This window comes from Ammospiza caudacuta, chromosome 19, assembly GCF_027887145.1.
Source record: "Ammospiza caudacuta isolate bAmmCau1 chromosome 19, bAmmCau1.pri, whole genome shotgun sequence".
Classification (NCBI taxonomy): Eukaryota; Metazoa; Chordata; class Aves; order Passeriformes; family Passerellidae; genus Ammospiza; species Ammospiza caudacuta.
The window spans coordinates 12,300,329-12,319,525 of record NC_080611.1 but is presented as its reverse complement, the minus strand read 5'-3'; the positions used below and the strand labels follow the sequence as shown (position 1 = coordinate 12,319,525).

At 52.6% G+C, this 19,197-nt stretch overlaps 1 protein-coding gene across 1 annotated transcript in view; it reads left to right on the top strand.

Annotated features, from left to right (window-relative positions):
- Positions 1-19,197, top strand: part of RNF213 (ring finger protein 213) — a 45,675-nt gene that overhangs the window by 1,315 nt on the left and 25,163 nt on the right. Inside the window, exons 2-26 of the mRNA XM_058817130.1 lie at positions 1,697-1,991; positions 2,407-3,024; positions 3,928-4,109; positions 4,709-4,867; positions 5,101-5,294; positions 5,458-5,738; positions 6,335-6,594; positions 7,212-7,400; positions 7,849-8,047; positions 8,695-8,753; positions 9,006-9,159; positions 9,634-9,780; positions 10,345-10,443; positions 11,084-11,206; positions 11,518-11,698; positions 12,251-12,424; positions 12,680-12,838; positions 13,128-13,747; positions 14,031-14,196; positions 14,741-14,958; positions 15,456-15,596; positions 15,710-15,871; positions 16,319-17,459; positions 17,920-18,113; positions 18,473-18,625. Coding sequence (XP_058673113.1) covers positions 1,812-1,991; positions 2,407-3,024; positions 3,928-4,109; positions 4,709-4,867; positions 5,101-5,294; positions 5,458-5,738; positions 6,335-6,594; positions 7,212-7,400; positions 7,849-8,047; positions 8,695-8,753; positions 9,006-9,159; positions 9,634-9,780; positions 10,345-10,443; positions 11,084-11,206; positions 11,518-11,698; positions 12,251-12,424; positions 12,680-12,838; positions 13,128-13,747; positions 14,031-14,196; positions 14,741-14,958; positions 15,456-15,596; positions 15,710-15,871; positions 16,319-17,459; positions 17,920-18,113; positions 18,473-18,625 — 6,153 coding nt within the window. The 5' untranslated portion in view covers positions 1,697-1,811. The remainder of the gene's footprint in view (positions 1-1,696; positions 1,992-2,406; positions 3,025-3,927; positions 4,110-4,708; positions 4,868-5,100; positions 5,295-5,457; positions 5,739-6,334; positions 6,595-7,211; positions 7,401-7,848; positions 8,048-8,694; positions 8,754-9,005; positions 9,160-9,633; positions 9,781-10,344; positions 10,444-11,083; positions 11,207-11,517; positions 11,699-12,250; positions 12,425-12,679; positions 12,839-13,127; positions 13,748-14,030; positions 14,197-14,740; positions 14,959-15,455; positions 15,597-15,709; positions 15,872-16,318; positions 17,460-17,919; positions 18,114-18,472; positions 18,626-19,197) is intronic.

The window sequence follows — 19,197 nt, the reverse complement described above, 5'->3', positions numbered from 1 at the left end:
GACCGGGGGCTGCCTGTGTCACCTCTGGTGCCCGTGCGGCTCTGGGCTCTGCTCTGCCCAGCCCATCCCACTCTGCTGTGGTCCCAAACTCCCCTCCCAATCTCTCCTCTCAGCCTCCCCTGACCAGAGACAGTTTTCTTCACTTTGGAGTGACTGTCAGGAGACGGACAGGTGATTCAGTTGGTGACACATCCTACACAGTCTTCACGCTCAGGTCTCCAGTGTTGAAATAGTTTATTTTACCAATGAAGTAGTGCTGCTTTTTGTGTTAAAAGACTTGGTTGAGTCCTCCTTGACACAGAATTTCCGATTCACAGCTTGTTGTTAGATTTGGAACTCACCCCTAAACTCTGACACCACACTAATTCTGACTCTGAACAGAGACAGAATCAAGTACACAACACTGTTCTGCTGGGGGAAATGTTTCCTAATCCTTTAATCCTTGTTTAAGACCGAATGACCTGGGCCACCAGAATGGCTACTGGTTTATTGGCAGAGAGAACGTGGTCCTAGAAAAGCACACTAAATCAGAATGAAGCTGCTGCAGTCCACACAGGGTCAGTTCTTAGCACATCCTTCTGCACTCCAGCATGGCAGGGTTACAAACCTGGCATCTCCAGCTCTGGAATGCTGTAGGAAGAACATCCCAAGTAGCTGAGGTTCAAAGCTTTTGCTCTCAGAGCTGGGGTGGAGGCAGTGTGGAGGAGCCTGTGAAACCCCTGCAGAAGGCAGAGATCTGGGCCCAGAGCTACCCTTCCACAGGTTTTTGAAGGACTGGATAAAGCTGTGGAGATAAAAAGGGAGTTTCCTCTGCCTTCTTGGAAAGCTCTCAGCTGAGTGGGAGCGGTCACAGTGCCACCCAGAAGGCTGTGCCAGCTGGGAGGTGCCACTGTCCTGTCCCTGCTCATGCTGGGCTCCAGGCACTGGCACAGGCAGCTGCTTGCCAGCACTGCTGCTGCATTTGTGTCTGCAGCAGGCACAGGGATGGAGTTCCACATCACTGCTGGGGTTCCCTAATGGTTATGCGTCGGGCAGGAGGCTGTAAGGGTGAGTGGTGGCGTGGCTGGTGGGAGTTGAGCAGGGAACAACAACAACAACAACCAGCTCCTGTGTGTCCGTGACTTTGCCTGGGACAGTTTGCTGTTCCCAGGAGCTGTTTCAGAGCTGTGTTTGGGTTCAGGATGGGCTCTTGTTGATAACAGCCCGATGGCTCAGCAGCTGTGAGCAGTGCTTGCACTGAGCCAAGGACTCCCCAGGCTGCCTGGGCAGGGAGGAGCTGGCAGGGGCAGAGCCAGGAGAGCTGCCCCAGTGCCCAGAGGAGGTTGCAGAGCACAGGGCATGGTGCTGGAGGAGACCCTGAGGGGTTCTGGACACTGCTGAGGGGGTGGCTGGGCATGGCTCAGGGGGTGGTGAGCAAGCACCCTGTGCAGCACTTGGTCTGGATTTTCCTTTATGGTTATTGTAATTTTCCTTTCCTGTCCTATTTAACTGTGTGTATCTGAACCCAAAAGTTTTGCCTTTTTTTCCTGATTCTCTCCCCATCCAGGGACTTGGAGTGACCTGGTCCAGTGCAAGGAGCCCCTGCCTGTGGCTGGGGTGGGATGAGATGAGCTTTAATGTCCCTTCCAACCCAAACCATCCTGTGACCCCTGGGGGGTGAATTTCCAGTTTACCAATTAATTTCCTTCCATTGCAGAGAGAAGAGAGGTGTAGATCCCTGCAGGCCCTGATGCAGAGGAAGAGGTGAAGGGAGAAGGTGCTGCTGGGCCTCTTCCACCGCTGAAACAAAGGAGACAGAGGGCGAGTCACCGATGGACAGGGCAGGAGCTCTGCCCGACGCTGCAGGTGGATCTCCCGGCTCTGCTGAGACACAGAAGGAGGAACAGGGATCCTCACTGCTGGGGGATGTCACAGCTCCAGAGAACCACACAGAGCCCTCGGCTCAGCGCGGGGCTGGCGACTCTGCTGAGGTGGCGTCCCTGCTGAGGAAGGTGAGGATCGTGCTGGGGAGCAGCTGTGAGTTGTTGCTCTCTTGTGTGAAGTGAGCAGGCCAGGCTGCATCCCCCACTTCCCTCTGGCCACGCCGGGGAGCTGCTGCCTGGCTTCCTCCTGGAGAAGCTCGCTGTGCTTGCTGAGGCTGTGTGTGCGTGCAGATTGCGTGAGTCAGCTGAGACACTGCAGGCCGCTCTGTGCTCCTGCTGAGCGAGTCTTGAATATTAAACCTACACAGCTCTCAAGAGTTATTTGCATTTCACTGGCTGGCCTTGTCCCTCCTCTTCCTGATCATTCCCTGTTAGCCCTGTGTTGCAGGAAGATGTCAGCACTTGCTGCAATGGAGGAGGTGACAAAGAATTGCTAAAGCAATGAATAAACACATTGTGGTCTTTGTTTTTCTTTTTTTAATAGAAAGGGAAGAAGACCAAAGCAAAGAAGTCCATCTCTGGGGAACAGGACTCTCTGCCTCCTCAAAGCACAGCACCAGCTCAAACCACAGAGCTGCCTGACACAGGTGTTGCTCCTCCAGAAACCCAACCCCCCGGCGGTGAGGGGGCAAACCCAGGTGCTGATGGACGTGCTGATGCCAGTGGAGACACACCTGGAGGCGGCGGGGATTTGGCACAGCTGGGGAAGGAAGCTGGCAGCCTGGGAGCAGAGGGGCAGAGCAGCACTGCCGGGGGGGCTGCCCCAGCTCCCAGTGCCACGGCCCCGGGGGACGAGGTGAGGGATGGCACAGCCCCGGAGCACGCAGGAACAGCCGGGGACGATGTGGAGCGGGGCAGTGGTGCCCCTGGCCAGCCGCCAGCAGCCACAGCCGGTCCCCAGGCCCGGGGCAGCAGCAAGGAGCGGCTGCCAGCAGGGCAGGGAGCCGGTCCCTCTGCCAAGGGAGCCGTCCCTGGCAGTCCCAGGGCACCTCCTGCCAGGGCAGCCCCCCAAAGCAAGGCTGAGCCCAAGGCCTCCCCTGGGGCTCCGAGCCCGCCGGCTGGGAAGGAGCCCAAGCAGAAAGGGACCGGTTCCACTGCCAAGGTGAGTGTGGGTGAGCTCTGGTGAGTGTTCAGTGGGCACAGCTCCCCTCTGCCAGTGTGACTTGCTTGTGCTGTCAGTGAGGCTGTGGAGCACCAGCCCAGGGGTACAGGGGTGAATTGGGGAGGCTCTAATTTGGGTTCTGTTCTCCTGGGTGCCAGTTGTAGCCCAGCTCTCACTGAGGGCTTGCTCAGATGCCCCCAGGACTGGGAGGTGTCTCTTCTCCAGCCAGCCATGCTCTCTGGAGAGCTCTGGGATCCCCTTGAATGAGGGGATTTGGTGCTTTGCAGGTGCCTGTGCTCTGCAGGCCTGGTAAGCTGGAGGTTGCTGTGGTTTCTCTTTCACTTTCTTTATACCCCATCCTCTGGGACCTGGGGCTCACTGAGCAGTGTGTTTGGGTTGGGCTCCTCTCCATGCTGGGCTGTTTTCCTTAGCCAGCAGCTTCCCTCAGTGAGGGATCAGTGTTTGCAGTGCTTCCAGGGGACTGAAGCTGCTGCTGCACCAGTGTTGGGGGGCAGGTGGGCAGTGGAGCAGAAGGTGCTGCACTGTCGATGGATGGTGTGGGCATCTTGACTCTGGTGGGCCAGAAGCCCTGGGAACATCAAACAGAAATGTAAGGGAGGAAACTAAAAGGAAATTGCATTGTTTAAAGGAAGTCATGCAAGACTGCAGGTGCAAGGCTGTGGTTAAGCAGTATAGCTGGGAAACATGAATAATGTGGTTCTTGCTCAGCAATGAAAGATTTTACCCAAGGCTGTAAGAGTATATAAATGGAGTTGTAGAAACAATAAATGGCTTCTTGCTTGCACCAGGAGCTCCATCTCTCAATCACCAGCACACCAGGAGGAGATGCTGTGCTTCCAGGGGCTCCTGTTTCATTGGGTGTTGTTTGTCTCCCTGATGCAGAATGCAAACACAAAAGAGAAAAATCAGACCCCAGGTGAGAAAATGCCCAACGTGAGTGAGAAGACAAGTCTGAACCAAGGAGCCAAGGCTGCCAGGAAGGAGAGTGCTGTGGCTGCTGCAGACAGCCCCAAGAACAAAAAGGAACAAAAGAACCAGAAACAGGTGGAAAATATTAAAGAAAGGTGAGAACAGCCCTGCTGCTCCCCAGCTTTCTTCCTTAACAGGAGTTGCTGTGAGGAGGACTCAGGACTCCAGCCTGAGGTGCTGGGATGGGGTCAGTGCTTACCTTGGATATGTGGAAATGGAATTGTCTTGAAACTGAGGTGAAGTGGTTGTGCATGACAGAACCAGTGTTGAAGGGGACCTCAGCACAGGTGATGTCCTGGGGGATGTGTTGAACCTGCTTGAGCATCTGATGGACAAAAAAGAGATTATTCTCTTAGTTCTTGCTCTTATGAGCTACATGTCCTGCACCCACACAACGCTTCAGGTGAATAGTGTGAAGAGCTGTTTTGATGTTTGGCTTAATGTGTATGAGCTGGAAGGGGTGGGAAGTGTGACTCTGCTGGGCCAGAGCATCTCCTGCTGCCTTTAGGAGCCTGTTTTTCCTTTTTGCCCTGGGCTTTGCCCTAGGCCTGCTCAAACATCAGTCTGAGGGAACTGCTGCCAGAGTGCATGGGTCTTGCAGCCACTCAGCTGGTGGCTCAAGTGTGATTTGAGGTTTGCAGTGATTTGTGCAATTGAAAAACGCCAACAGAATCCCTTCTGTTCTTTGCTGCAGTTCTGTGAGCCGCACCGAGGGTGTCACAGTGTATTTCCATGCAATATTATCCAAAGACTTCAAGCTCAACCCCGACACTGATAAAGTGTTCATCAGGGCCCAGGGCATTCCTTCCTACGCCAGCTGGAAGGACAACATCTGTGAGCTGAACTGCACCAGGTGAGTGTCCCCTGCTCGGGTCCCTCTGGGGCCTCAGCCACTGTGCTGGGGTGGCTCTGTGCCCACAGCTGGGGCTGCAGCAAAGGGTTTCACCGTGGGGAAGGCTGCTCTGAAGTGTTCTTGTGAAAGAACAGTCACTGTTCCCATTAGAAATGGAGCAATGCGTGGAAAAGGAGGTCTGTAGATCACCTAACGTGTCCTTTGCCTGCCTTTGCTGTGTTTGTGTCCCCAAGGAATCTGGGAGAACATGGATACCTCATTGAAGGCGCTGTAACTCTCAGCAGAGAAATCCTGGATAAATACATTCCTTACAAGTACTGGGTGTCCTGTGGGAAGGGGGATTATGAGTTCATTTACAAGAAGTCAGAATCCAATCAACACGTGAATCGCTGCTTGCTGATAAACGGGGCACTTCTCAACAATGGGGGTGAGCTCTGCTGCTGGACCTGCACCCTGGGGTGATCCCTGCTGTCCTGTGGCCCAGCATTCCTGCCAGGCAGCCCTGTCTGGGCTGCTGGGGGTATTGCTGAGGCAGCTGAAAGGGAAAAGCCCCTGATTGCAATGGTTGTTTCCCTGTGTTCCTGTTCCAGAGTGGCACCAGTACGATGACATTGTGTGTGCAAGGCCTTCCAAGTTCAAAAACATCTGGCAGATCTTAACTTTTGATAAAACCAAGGAAGTGGTGGAAGGGAAGAAAATAGCTGCCAATATTATGTTAGAAAGTATCTTCAGCATTCTTGGAACCTGGAGTCCTGACAATCTGAGGAATTTCTTCTGCCAGCTGAGGCAGTTCCATAATGTTGCAGGAGCCCAGCGGGTGTTTGATGGCAAGGCAACGGTGTGGAGAGAGTTAAACTTCAGCACAGAGCAGGTGATCTCCCTTCTCTTGCACAGAGGCAGAAAACATTCTGTTACTGAACCCAAACTTCAATGTTGCTGTTGACCTCGCTGGGTTAATTTTGCTTTTCCAGTCAAAGTTCAGGCACAGAAGCAGTGGGGATCTTTCTGAGGTGGCTGTCACTGACTGCCTTGGGGGCTTCAGTCAGCCTGTGCATCTCAGTGTGGTTCTGAGACCCCATGGGGGTCAGCAGCAGGGCTGTGATGTGGTGACTTCACACCTGAGTGGGTTTTGTGTCTGGATATTGATTTCCTAAGCCTTGCCATTAAGTTTTGCTGCCAGTTGTTCTGTCACTGACAACTCTGCACTCATGTCTTGCTCCAAACCTGCCTGCTTTTTGGGAGAAGCTCCTGATCTTGTTCTAAGCAGTGATGCCAGCAGGGTTTCTGGAATCCAAAATTTCTTACTTGACATAATTAGGAAATGTGACAGAAATGCCGCATTGCCTTCTTTGGGTGTTGGGGCTGCTCCTTCCTGTCCTGTGGCCTCGCTGGAACTGGCAGAAGACATTGGCTTCAGAAGAGAGACTAATGCTGTGCTTGCTTTGTTTCTTCTCTTCTTTGCCCCAGGTGAATGATTTGCTGCTAAAATACATGAAGAAAATAGCTGTCCCTTTCCTTGCACCAGAAGCAGCTCCAGAGGACAGAATCATCCAAAGCAAGCTGGCTCTGGGGCTCACCATTGTTGTGGTAGTTGAGAACTATTCATTCTCAGTACCTAAAAGTGACCTGGCCGACCTGTGCAGCCTCCTGTGCTTGGATCAGGTGTCACCACAAGATGTACAGGATGAGATCCTTCACATCAAACAGGCTTTTGCAGGAGTTACCAGGTAAGTGCTCCATGTGCCTTCTAACTGACCAGGCTGGTGTTGCTTTGATAAAGCAACAGGAATCCAGCTCTCTACTGCCAGAGAGCCAGAGAAAAAGCTACATTTGAAGGTATTAAAATACCTCAATTCCAGCCTCCTGCCTGAAGCAGGGCTAGCATCCAGGCAAGGCTGCAGTGCACCATTCCACACTCTTTAGTTGGTTTCCCTGGAGTGCCTGTCTGCCAGGTTGTGATCTGACTGCTTAGCTGGAGCTGGATGTGGAGTGCTTCACTCGCACAGCTGCAGCCATCGCATTTCTTTCTGGAGCCCTTCTCTGTGTGGCTGTCACAGGGCTGGGGAGGCTCATGGGGAGGCTGTAGCTAAAGGATTGGGTCTTCCCAGGGCTCCAGCAGCAGGGTCTGTGCAGAGAGATTCAGCAACATTGCAGCTCTGGGCCTTAAACCTGCACAGGTACCTTCTGCAGTGGAGAGTGGATGGAGCTGAAATAATGCCCAGAGGTTAATTAAAGGCACACAGAGAGATTGAAATGTAGCCTCCCACACCCCTAGGGTGTTCTCAAGGCTGGGATAAAGCTGCTCTTTCACTCAGTGTGTTTGTTTTGTTTTGTTTTTTTTTAGCTTGAAGGTCGACCTGACAAACTTGTGCCAGAGGTGCCTTGAGTGTAACGTGGAGCAGTGGGTGTGGGTCCTTCCCCTTCTGCACTCCTTTGCTGCTCCCCTGCAGCAGGAGCACGGGCTGCTGGAGGAGGATGCCTGGGCAGGGCTGGAAGGGCTTCCATTTGCTGAAATCAGGAGGAAGCAACATGGGTGAGTTTTCCAGAGCTCCCGGTGCACTCCTCTTCTATTTTTTTGTTTGTTTGTTTGTTTTTCCCTCCCTCATTTGTAAAGAGTATGAAATGTAGCACGTTTGGGGTATTTGGGCACAGGCACATGGTGGCTCAGAGGTCACTGAGTGTAGCCCAGCTGGGCACAGTGTGACCCCTCAAACACAACCCCCCCAGTTCTGCCAGCCAGGGAGCAGGTGGGAGCTAAAGCTGCTCCTCTTGAGTAGAGTCTGAGCAAGACCTGGAGTTTCTCTTCCCTGAGTGCTTGTGCTCAGTGGTTTGGTTCTGCAGTGCCACCCCAGGGACTCCCACTGATCTCAGCTGCAGGGACAGAAGCACAGGAATGAGGAGGAGGCTCCTGTGTGGGCTGCACAAGCTCAAGGCCCTTTGTTCCTTGGAATGCTGAAGATTTTGTTTTGTCTCCCCTCCAGAGGGACCCTGCTGGCACAAATGATAGAAAAGAAGCACCTGATGGAATTTGATGGGACTCTGGTCAAGTCCTGGCTCTGTGTGCTGCCCCTGGGGAGCCTGGCTGAGTTCATAAGAGACTTCTCCAGTGAGCTCTTAGTTACCCTTCAGGGTGTTCTGTACAGGCTGGAGAATGTTGACCTCTCGTGGAGCCGCTCTCAGGTTTGTCATGTGGCAGCTTTGCCCAGCTCTGGGATGAGGGCTCACACTGGGCTCCTGGCTGTCCTTGGGCAGAACTGAGCACCACTGAGGGCACTGGGCTGGCAGCAGGTCACAGCACAGAGAGCTTCAAACCTGGCTGAGAGCAAAAACAGCTGCTCTGAAGTCAGACCCTCCTCAGGGGGAGAGTGGGGGTTATCTGCAGCAAAAAGTGGTGTTGGCATTGTTGAGGGGAGGTTTTCTTAGCTGCATTTGCTCTTGGTTAGTGATGGCAAATATTTCATTCCTGACCTCCTCAGACATCTACTGAAACTGATTTTTGCACACGAGGGTTGGGCAAGAGGCTGCTGGTTTGGGAGATTTTCCTGCTGTTGTGAAAACTCTTGTGTTGATGTGAGGACAGCAGGAGTAGGGCCTTGCAACTAATAATAGATTTGAGACCTCCAAATTGCAAGTACAGCTTGGGTTTGTGCATGTAAAAGCTGCCCAGGTATTGGCTCTGACATCCAGTAAATAAGCTCTGCTGTTTTACAGTGTATTTATAAAAATGTTGGAGAAAATGCAAAAGAATAGTGAGTTCCTTCTTCCTCAGCTAATCAGAAATCAGTCTGTACAATTTCTTCCACGGTTTCATATTTTTGTCTTTCCAGTCTCAGATAGAGGAGATTCTCAACACAGTGCTGAGTGCCTTGGATGAGCCCCCAGCCAGGTAAGTGCAGTGCACCTCTGTGACAGTATTGTCTGCCTCTGCACCAGGGCTGGGGCCCTGCTTGTGTGCCTTGAAATCTCTGTGGAGAAAACAATCCTGGAGTTCTATCCCAATTTTAAACCCAGCTGAGGAAGGCAGCTGCCACACCATGTTGAATTTGGTGGGGTTTTTACTTTGTTTTTATTTTTTTTTTTTTTTTTGTTTTTCCTCTGAGCAGAAAATTAACTGTCCCTCTGTGTTGCTGCCCTGCAGAGCTCTGGGGGCTCCTTCTTGGCAGGGCTGCTTGTCCTGCTGCCTCAGGCTGCACGAGAGGCTCTGCAAGGCTGCCAGGACTGTGAGCTTGTTCCTGATCCCGGCCTCTGCTGCCACCCTGATTGCCAAGGTTGCCCAGCTTCAGCCCCCAGCTGTGAGTACCAAGAACTCTTGGCTTGATGCCAGCAAGGTAGCCAGAAATGTCACAGGAGTGGCACAACATGCTGGGTTTGGGTCAGACCCAGTCTCAGTTTGAAGAACTTCACACTCTAAGCAAGACTGTGATACTCTGAGAGGTGTGGAGTCACCTGATGAGTTTGGTTCTTATTGAAAATAAGGTCAGGTGCTCAGGTTTACTGTGATAAGCTTTATTTTAAGGCTGGTTTTGTTTCCCCTTAAACATTTGCTGTCTTTACTTCCTGGAACAAGCTTAAGCACAACCTGCCTGTAAGCACTGCACTTTCCCAGCCTCTGCTCTTTATTCAAGCAGTGCTGGGTCTGTTGCTGGCCTCGTGTGTTCTGGGTGTGTTTGGGCCTTCTCTTTAGAAATAGTGATTTAAATCAGTTGTCCATTGCTGTCCTGCTTGAGCTGTGTTTATTTTGTTGTCTTCCCCTGTGTGTGGGGCAGGTTCCAGGGGATGCTGTGCAGGAAGTGCCAAGGCTGCTCAGTGGAGCTCTGAGGGAAGCTCGTGCCTGGTTCAGAAACGTTTTAAAGGAGAAGTTACTGAAGGAGTACCTGCACCACGTGGCCTTCTCTTTGTTCTTTGAGCTTCGGGTCTGTTACCTTCTGATAATGTCAGTACAAAGGGGCTTTGCAGTGGCTTAGCCAGGGTCTTGAGTCTGCTGCTCAGAGCTCTTTGCTGGGCTCTGCAGCTGTGGCTGGGTAGGGAACGGGTGGGATGGGCAGTGTTGGAGCTCACCTCTGCTCTGCTCATCCTTGGTGTTCCTGAAGGCCCTGCTGGGGTGAGGAGCTGCCCCTTGGTGTTGTCCTGCTCCCGGTGTGTCCCACTGGTTGTCGTCAGGCCTTCCAGCAGGCAAAGCTCAGAGCAGCCCTGCCAGCCTGAGCTGCTGCTCCCGGCCCTCCCTGGGACAGTTTGCAGCAGCAGGGTGGAAGTGGCTCATCCAAAACTCTCCTTCAGCAGCTGAGACACACACTGTTTGGGCTTAGAAGCTGCCTTTTGCAACTCTGGGAGTGTTCCTTTTCCTCAGGGTGGAAACATCTGGAAGGGCTGCAGGCTGTCTGAGGCGTGTGGGGCATCTCTACGTGGTTCTTTTCATTTCCTTTCTCTGTGAAATCCCAGCACTCAGTGCTTTGGGTTGGTGTGCTTGTCCCCTGCAGGCCTGGAATAAGTTTGTGACTATCAGCTTTCCAGATGAGCAGTTCACCCAGACCTGGAGGAACACTTTACTTGCAGATCTGAAGAAAAGAATCCAGCAGGTAGGGGAGACTCCAGGCAGCCTTGGCTGCTGTCCAGAGCAGATGCAGTGGCTTGTGCTGAGCTTGGAGCAGGACAGGTGCAGAGTGGCTTTGGCCATGACAAAGTCCCGCTCTGTAACCTTGGTCAGTGGCCTGGCTCCAGGTCCTGGTGCTTCAGAGGAAATCCACATTCTGAACAATTGGGTCACCTCTGTGGGTTTAAGAACCAGCGAGTGCAAAGTAAACACCATGGGGTTCAGAGAAGCCAAGCTGGTGCCTCTCTTTTCATTCCTTGTGCTGTTCAGGCTCCCAAATGCACACCCAGCTGTGTTAGTCCCTTCCAAAGTGACACTGTCCATCTCCTCATCTCCTTCCTACAGCAGTTACACATTTCCTTAAGCCATTGATTTTCACAGTGAAATCAGGAAACAAATATTTTCTGCTGTGAGCTTGGCTTGGAGAGGTGGATATTAAGTAATCACACTCTTTAGATGGAAGTCATTAAAGTCTTTTCCAAGCATTTATTTGTTTGATCTCTCTCCCAGGCCCTCAGAAATGGGCTGATGTTCAGGTTCCTTTTATTGTCCTGATAGCAGCACTGCTTCATGCTGCCAGGAGAAACACTTTTGAGTTGATGAGAAATCTCCCTTTTGCCCTTCAGGAGCCTCCAGTGAACCAAATCTTGGTGTACTGCTGTCAGCATCCCCAAATCACGCAGATGGACCCCTGCATCAGCTGGTGCTTCCACAACTGTGCTGTGGAGGCTGTGCCTGCAGCTTGCCAGGTATGGTGTGTGCCCTGGTAGGGGAAGGGAGGAGACAGAAAAGTTAAATTCCCCAGCAATTCTGTTGCACAGGGGTGTGCCTCGTGGTGGAAGGGGAAGGTGGATGTTGCTTGAGCTGCTGTGGGTTGTTTGTTAAAGCAACAACAAAAATATCAACAAGAAATCAGGAAATGAGGTCCGTGAGGAATATTTGTGATGTGTTTCCACTGTGAGCTCTGGAGTCAGTTGTGTCACAGGGCTGGTTTGGCAGGCACAGACCCAGCGGGACCCCAGGGTCTGACCCACCCCTGCCCCTCTGTGTGCCCTGGCAGATGCAGAGCAATCTCCTGGAGCAGATCTCTGCCTACAACATGGGCCAGTTCAGCCAGCTCGTGTCTGCTGTCATTGTCAAGTCGTGGCCAGTCAGGCCTGGGCAGTCTGAGGGTGATTTTGATACGATTCTGCACCACCTGCTCACGTGGCCTGACATCAAACATACCTTCAACTTTAATGGTAGGTCTGTAGTTGGGTTTTAGGAGGCCCTGAGAAGCTTTTCTCTGCCCCCCTGCTGCCACTGCACAGAGCAGCAGAGAGGAATTGTCCTGCTCTTGTTTTAGTCCCTATCTCAAAGCTTGAACTATTCAGCTTGGAGAGGGAACTCTTTGGGTTTGGAGAGGGAAGGCCAAGGAAGAGGGAGCCATTATTCCACTTCTAATCCACTGCAGCTTCCTCACGATTTGTGGACCATAACTTTTTTCTCTGAGGAGTTCTCACAAGTTATTGGCACACAAAAATGCCCAAAGAGTTGGCCAAGTGAATGGATCCTAGTGGCTTTTGTTTGCCCCACAGGGTTTGGGTCCGGGCTCTCCGTGGAAAGTTTCCACATTTCTGTCCTAAATTCCTGGCTTTGCTCAAAAAGACATGAGGGGTTGGAGGGTGGTGTGAGTCCACAGGCTCTTGGGTAGGGGCTCAGTAGGAAATGGAAGGACTCTGTGCCATGGCATGGAAAAGTTCCTGATTCTCCCTGTTGTTTGGGAAACATGACGTGCTTTGTGTCTGGAACAGGATCAAACAGAAACCTCCTGGACAAGCTGACAGAAGAAGCCAAGGATGTCATGGCCATAGCAGACTCTGTGCTCACGAGTGTCACTGACGACATCCACAGCGGCTGCATCCTGGTGAAACACCTGGAGGAGGTGTTCCAGCACCAGGAGCAGTTCCTCTGCATCTGGGAGACAAGTGAGGGATGGCTTCAAAGGGGCATGGTTGGCTGAGAGCATCGCTGTGGTGATGCTGGGGATGCTCAGGAAGGGGCTGGGGAGGCTCAGGAAGTGCTGCAGCACTTTGGAGTGCTCTCCCTTAGCCTGGGCAGGGATCTCCCAGCTCCAGTGTGTGTTGTCACTGCAGGGTTAGTGACTCTGCAGTTCCCAGCCTGAGTTGGGATGCAGGGCTTGGGAAGCTCTGCTTTGTGACTACAGGTGAGTTTTCTTTCAGAGCACCAGCAACGACCAAGTGAGGAAAAGGAGCTGCTCCAGAGAAGCCTGAAAGAGCTGCTGGCATTGAGGCATGAGGAAGTCACACAGCTCAGAAGAGAGGAAAAAGCAGTAGGAACCTTCCTGAGCATGTGCAGGAAGGTGCAGAAGTCTGTGAGAGGTAGAGTTCTGGGGGAGCAGTCTGGAAGTGGCAACTCTAGAAAACAGCATTTTCCTTGAAAATCCCTTGGCTTTGGGAGCAGGTTTGATTCTAAGCCCCAAAGTGAGGGTGAGGAGGGGTGGGGGAAGTAAAACCAGAGCAGTGAGGGGATCAAGTGAGTGATTGTGCATCAAATGACACTTGGAGGGGTCCACCTGCCTGGTAGCATTTTGTGGCTTGAGGAGGGGGATGAAGGGAGCTGGAATCAGCCTGCACCAGCTGATCTCCCTCTGGCCTGTCTGGTTTACAGTGAATGTTGGTGAGGTGGCATTTCAACACTCAAAAGATCTTCGCTTCAAAAGACTGAATCAAGTTGTGATGCTGGGAAAGAGGCCCCTGCAGGCCTTCTACAGCCTGAGCCCTGAGCTGAAAGAGTTTGTCCACAAAATGCACTCTTTCAAGGACAGCCTGATCTTCCAGCAGTTCTGGGAGGAGGCAGCACAGAAGGCAGGAGAGGAGTATGTGTGTGACAGTCCAGAGGAGGATGAGGAGGAGGACGAGGATGAGGATGAGGAGGAGATTGCTCCTGAGCTGGACCTTGATGAGGTTTTGAACAGCGTGATCCGCCCTTGCTTTGACAGCTATGCCATGCTGTATGATGATCTCAGATCAGGAAGTCTCACGCTTTCTGCAGTGGATAGAACTTTCCAGGAATTCACAAATCATCCTGAGGATCTCAGGGTGGAGCTGAACACCATCTGTGGCCTTCAGCCAGCAGAGGACAGAGGCTGGGTTGACCTGCGAGTGCAGCAGATCCAGCAGTACCATGAAATGCATTTAACCTTGGATGCTGCCAAGATCATTGCCCATGTCAAAGAGAGTTTAGGCCTCTCTGGTGACTTCAGTATCCTGGAAAACTTGTTGCATATAGTAAGTATCCCTGACCTTGGCTTTGTACTATCAGGGTGTTGGCTAAATTTGAACCTTCCCGCAAGTCTACCTCACTTTTTCAGAGCCATTTCTTGAAGCAAAATGGTTATTTGAGGTAAAAATCAGATGTTCCAAGTGCTTTTGTGTAGTCATTCCTTAAAGGGAGGTGATGATGCTGCTCTGTTGGGGTGTGGCTTTGCAGAGGGCTTTCCTTTCCCTTCTGCAGAACCAGTGGCATTCCCAATTCCAGACTCAGTGTGTGTTTGCACCTTTTGCTTTCCAGACAGAAAAGCTTGAATCCTACAAGACCCAGAAGCTGGATTCCATCAGCCCTGAGCTCGTGCAAGCCAAGAAGCTGCTGCAGGGGATCACTGTGCCCCGCCGTGGCTGTCTGAGGGAGCTGGCCCAGCAGAAGGAGTTTGTCTGCTGGGTCAGAGAGGCACTGAAAGGTGTGTGCTGCTCACCCAGGAATCACAGAGTACGAGAAGGGATGGCAGACCGTGTGGGGGCAGAAGGAACACTGAATCCCTGACCCATCTGCTTTGTGCAGCTTCTGGTGTTGAGAGTTCCATCTCTGATGGGTTTTGGTGTGCAGTGTGCTATGAGGACCCTTTAAACGTGCCCAGGCACTGGTGCAGCACACAGGGACCACCCTGCTGGGAGCTGGGCTGGCCTGGAGGGCTTCAGCAGCTGCTGCTACTCAGTTCAGACCCGTTGTTTCAGGGGATGAAGCTGTGTGTGTGCCAGCTGAGCTGTCTGTCCTGCACAGTTCACCTGAACGCACCCCCAGACACTGCTCCCATCCTGGATGGGGACCTGGGGGCCTGTGGGGATCCTTGGATGGATGGATGGCCAGGGAGGGCTGATGGGGAGGGGGCAGTTACCCAGGAGCTGCCGTTCCAAACTTTCTCCCTGCATTTCCTATAGAGGGTGTGATGAGGGCTGGTATCGAGCTGCCTCACACATTGCTCACTCCTGTGTGCCTCATTTCAGACATCAACGAGCTGAAGGTGTTTGTTGACCTGGCCTCCATCTCGGCGGGGGAGAACGACATGGACGTGGACCGTGTGGCCTGTTTCCACGGCACTGTGCACGGCTACTCCTCCCTGCTCTACGAGCTGCGCCACGACTCGGGCTTCGAGGACTTCATGCGCTGCTTGCAGAAGCTGTGGCGAGCCCTGGACAGCGACGAGACCCTCCCTGAGAAACTGGTGAGTGCTGCTGGAGCGGGGCCTCTGCATCCTCCTGCCTCTCTGCCTTCCAGGAGTGACTGGAAGTTGGGCTGCACCGGCCAAATGGCACCTGTGACTCTTGTTATTGATATTCCTGTGGCACAAAAGTTCCCTGCAGCAGCTGTAACTGGTGTTTCTCCAGGGCACCATGAGGCTTTCCAGTGTGATGTGGTGTGGCCTGGCTTGTGAAAGTTTGGTGGGGAAGAGGGGAGGCAAATGCCTGGGACCTCTTACATGTTGCAGCAGGGTCTGCCTCTGTAGCAGGAGCTGTTGGAGCGCTGTGGGCTCTTTCAGCCTCCCATGGAGTGGGTAAGGAAGAGCTGTGCAGAAGGAGCAGGCTGAAACCAGTACTCATTCCTTTCTTCCTTCTCCATTACAAAACTCTCGTGCCAGCCCAAGCTGTTTGTCCTGGTCAGGTGTGAGCAGAGATCACATTTCAGAGCAGTTGGGCAGTGCAGTGTCTCCTCTCCCCACAGCGTGCTTCGGCCCAGCACCTGGAGTGGCTGAAGACAGTGAAGGAGAGCCATGGCTCCGTGGAGCTGTCCTCGCTGTCCCTGGCAGCTGCCATCAACAGCAGAGGGGTCTACGTGCTGAGGGCCCCAGCTGATGGCCAGAAGGTGAGGCTGAGGTCACTCAGCTCCCTCTGCCCCTCCTGCCCGGGGGCTGCAGCCCTGGCCTGGGGCAGAGCTCAGCCCCAGCCATGCTGACAGCTCCTTCCTGCTCCTGGCAGGTCTCCTTGGACAGTGTCCTGCGCTTCACCCTGCCGGGGAGCTCGGGGGACACCGAGGCCTGCTGGAAGTACTCGCTGGCAGAGCTCCGCGAGCTGCAGAACAAGCTGATGCTCATGTCGGCCAAGGGAGAGCAAGGCCTGGAGGTGGAGAGGTTCTCTGAGGTCAGATTCCAAACCCAGAGGGTTACTGGTGTTGGGGCCAGGCTGGGTTTTCCCTTGAGTATAAGCGTTTGAGGCTGTGGTTGACAGTGGAGTTGCTGGGGGGGTGGTCACAGGCACGTGGGTGTTCCTGTGTTCCTGCCTTTGGTTCCTTGCTAAGGTGGACCTAAGCTGGAGACAGAACAGTGAACTGGTTGGTGGCCTTATCCTCTGGCTGCACTGGGGATTGTCCTGGCTGGCAGCATCACTGTCATTTTGTAGCAAGCTGGGAGTTCCTTCCTGATTTCCTGGGGATGCTGCTGTTGAAAAGTCACAGAGAGTCTGTGGCTGCTGTGCAAGGCCTGACACACCTTGGGGCCAAAGACTTTCTCTTCATTGAATGTCTTTCCAGTGGTTTCGTGGCTGAAACTCGTAAATCAGCTTGTTTCTCTCTCCTCTGTCCTCCCACAGGTCTTTTCCAATGTCCAGAGACTTGCCCAGGCCTTTATAGACCTGTACTCAGCTGGGAACATGCTTTTCCGCTCCTGGCTTGCCCAGGTGTATTGTTCACCCCACAAAGAATCCTGCGTTTTTATAGACTTCTCCCTAGGCCCCATCCCAGTGCTGGAAGGGCAAGGGGATATGGCAGCTGTGCTCCCAGCCCTCTGCAAGACCATGGAGAGTTTCCTGGAGAGCTGGAAAAGCTTCATGAACGCCAAGCGTTGTGAGCATTTCTACCTGAACTACTACAGCGCGGAGCAGCTGGTGTTCCTGTGCTCAGAGCTGGGCAGGGGCAGCCCCAGCCAGGCTGCCCTCATGATGCTCTCCTTCCTCAACCCCCACTGCACCGAGCAGGATGTGCTCACAGCCCTCGAGAGCCAGGGCCCTCCCAGCTCAGCCCAGGCTGGCTCTGACTTCCAAGTGCTGCTGGATGGGGAGAGGGACCTGAGCGCGCGGCTGGAGCACATCTGGGAGTGCTACATGAGCAACATGGGCTCCTTCCTCCCCAGCTGCCTGGACATGGACACTCTGGGCGTGTGGCTGAAGAACCTGGCCAGCAGGGGCAGGGATCGTGTCACCAGAGACTTCCCTCAGGACCTGCTCTACGTGGGCCAGCCCAACCTCATCAGCTGCCCTCGCTCCGAGGTGCTCAGCTCCGCCCTGGCCATTTACATGAACAGCCCCGAGCAGCCCCTTCCCACCTTTGACGAGGTGCTGCTGTGCACGCCCCAGACCAGCGCAGAGCAGGTGGGGCTGTTCCTGCGCCGCTGCCTCATCCCCTGCCAGGGGGGGAACAAGATCTACACCATGCTCTACGCCGATGAGCTGAGCTACGACGTCAGCAAGAGGGCAGAGGAGCTGTTCCAGCACCTGCAGTGCTACAACAGCTCCTACAGGCTCATCATCCTGTGCAACTGCGAGGGGGAGAACAGCTACCTGCCCTCTGCCTTCAGCCACTACAAGGTGCACATGATTCCCCAGAGGCCACGGGCAGAGATCCAGCAGTACCTGCAGCGCCACTTCCGAGTGCCTCAGCCCTCCGACTCGGCCGCAGCCGTGTTCAAGGAGCACGTGTGTGTTGGGATTGTGTCCTCCAAAAGAGCTGGCATGGGTAAGATGGCATGGGCAGCGTGGGCTCTGCTGAGAGCTCAAAAGCAGGGTGGGGTTGCCCTTGCCAGGTTTTGTGTCAAGATTTAAGCGTCTCGGTCAAAAAGAGCAATTCAGACTAGTCAGTGCAGGGAGGTGAAAGCTGGAAGTTGCCTTGTGCCATGGTTTGACTTTAGAAACAAGCACAAAAGAGAATAGACTCAAGTCCTAATAAAGAGTAAAGCTTCTCTCAGGCAGTGGAAGGAAATAAAGCTTATAGATAAACAAGAGCCATGTGTTGGATTCCAGGCTCCAACCAGCTGCTCAAACCAGATTTAGACTTTCTTCTGGAATGCCTTTTTGGAAGCTCCAGAGATTTTAGGGCATGGAGTACTTAAGCATTTTATTTCCTTCTGTCTATTATGGTCTTAATGTGATATATCTGATATAGATAGCTGTAATTCTTGTGGTGTTTTTAATAACAGGGAAATCTCTGTATGTGAAGAGGCTGCATGAGAGACTGCAAGAAGAGCAGCCTGATTGCACAGAACTTCTGAAAACCATCAGACTGATTGAACCAGAAGTGGATGAAGATAAAGTGCTGAAATCTCTCCTGCCTTTTCTGAAGAAAGAACACCAGACAAAGCCCATGATATTCCATTTTGATATCACCTCCTCAGTGAGTACATCCCTCCCTCTCACAGCTGCCTTGTCCTACAGGTTCTGTGTGGACCCTTTCAGGAGCTTTCTTTAAAGCTCTTTTTTCTCATCCAGCCATTTCCCTAGCTTGTGTTCTCTCATTATTGTGTAAGTAACACAAATACTATTTAGGTGATTGAACTCTGGAGCAGTTGCCCAGAGAAGCTGTAGAGTCTCCACCTTGGAAACATTAAAAACTTGACTGAATGTGGCCCTGGGCAGCCTGTTCTAGCTGAGCCTGCTTTGAGGAGAGAGCCTCCCCACCCTCAGCTGTTCTGTGATTCTGTGAAGTTGTGATGGATAAATAAAGAAGTGCTTTGCTATCTCTCCTTGTGACAGGTGCAGCGTGGCATTCCAGAGTTTCTCTTCAAGCTGTTGGTTCTGCAGTACCTGACAGATAATAATGGCAATATGTGGCTAAGGCAAAAGTGTCACCTGTACATCATTGAAATCCTGGAGGGGTCCCCAGTGCCAAAGACAACAGCCAGACCTGTAGGTACCAGCAATGCTCCTTTCTGGGAATTTCTCAGTCACTTTGCACGTGTTTGTGCATAGCTGTGGTGAGCTGTAGAGACTGTAACTGTGAACACAGCACAGGAGTTCCCTATTTCATTGGAGGTGTGCTGTATTCCATAACAAACTGGTGTCCCTGGTGTTGTACAAAGTGTCACTAACACCAGACAGCAAATTAGGCCTGTCTGGTTTCATTGGGTTGATGATTTCTGAAGGCATGTTAGTCTCACTGCCCCCACTGTAACATTTATAGGAAATATAAAAATGCAAAATCCAATCTCCCTCACGGTAATTTGCATGTTTGAAAGTAGGGGAATATTTATATGGATCTGTAAGAACAGAATGTAGAAGCAAATGGAATAAATACCAGCAGTTTCTTGGGTTTAGTTTTCTTTGAAGCAGCCTTGAGAAGGGGCTGGAGGTGATGCCAGGCTCATGTTCCTGGAAGGAAAATGTAGGAGGGAAGAGGATTCCTTGGTGCACTTTAAATGGATGAAAGGATGCACGGGGAAAAGGCTGGCTCCTGTTCCTCAGGTCTGTGGTTTTAGGCA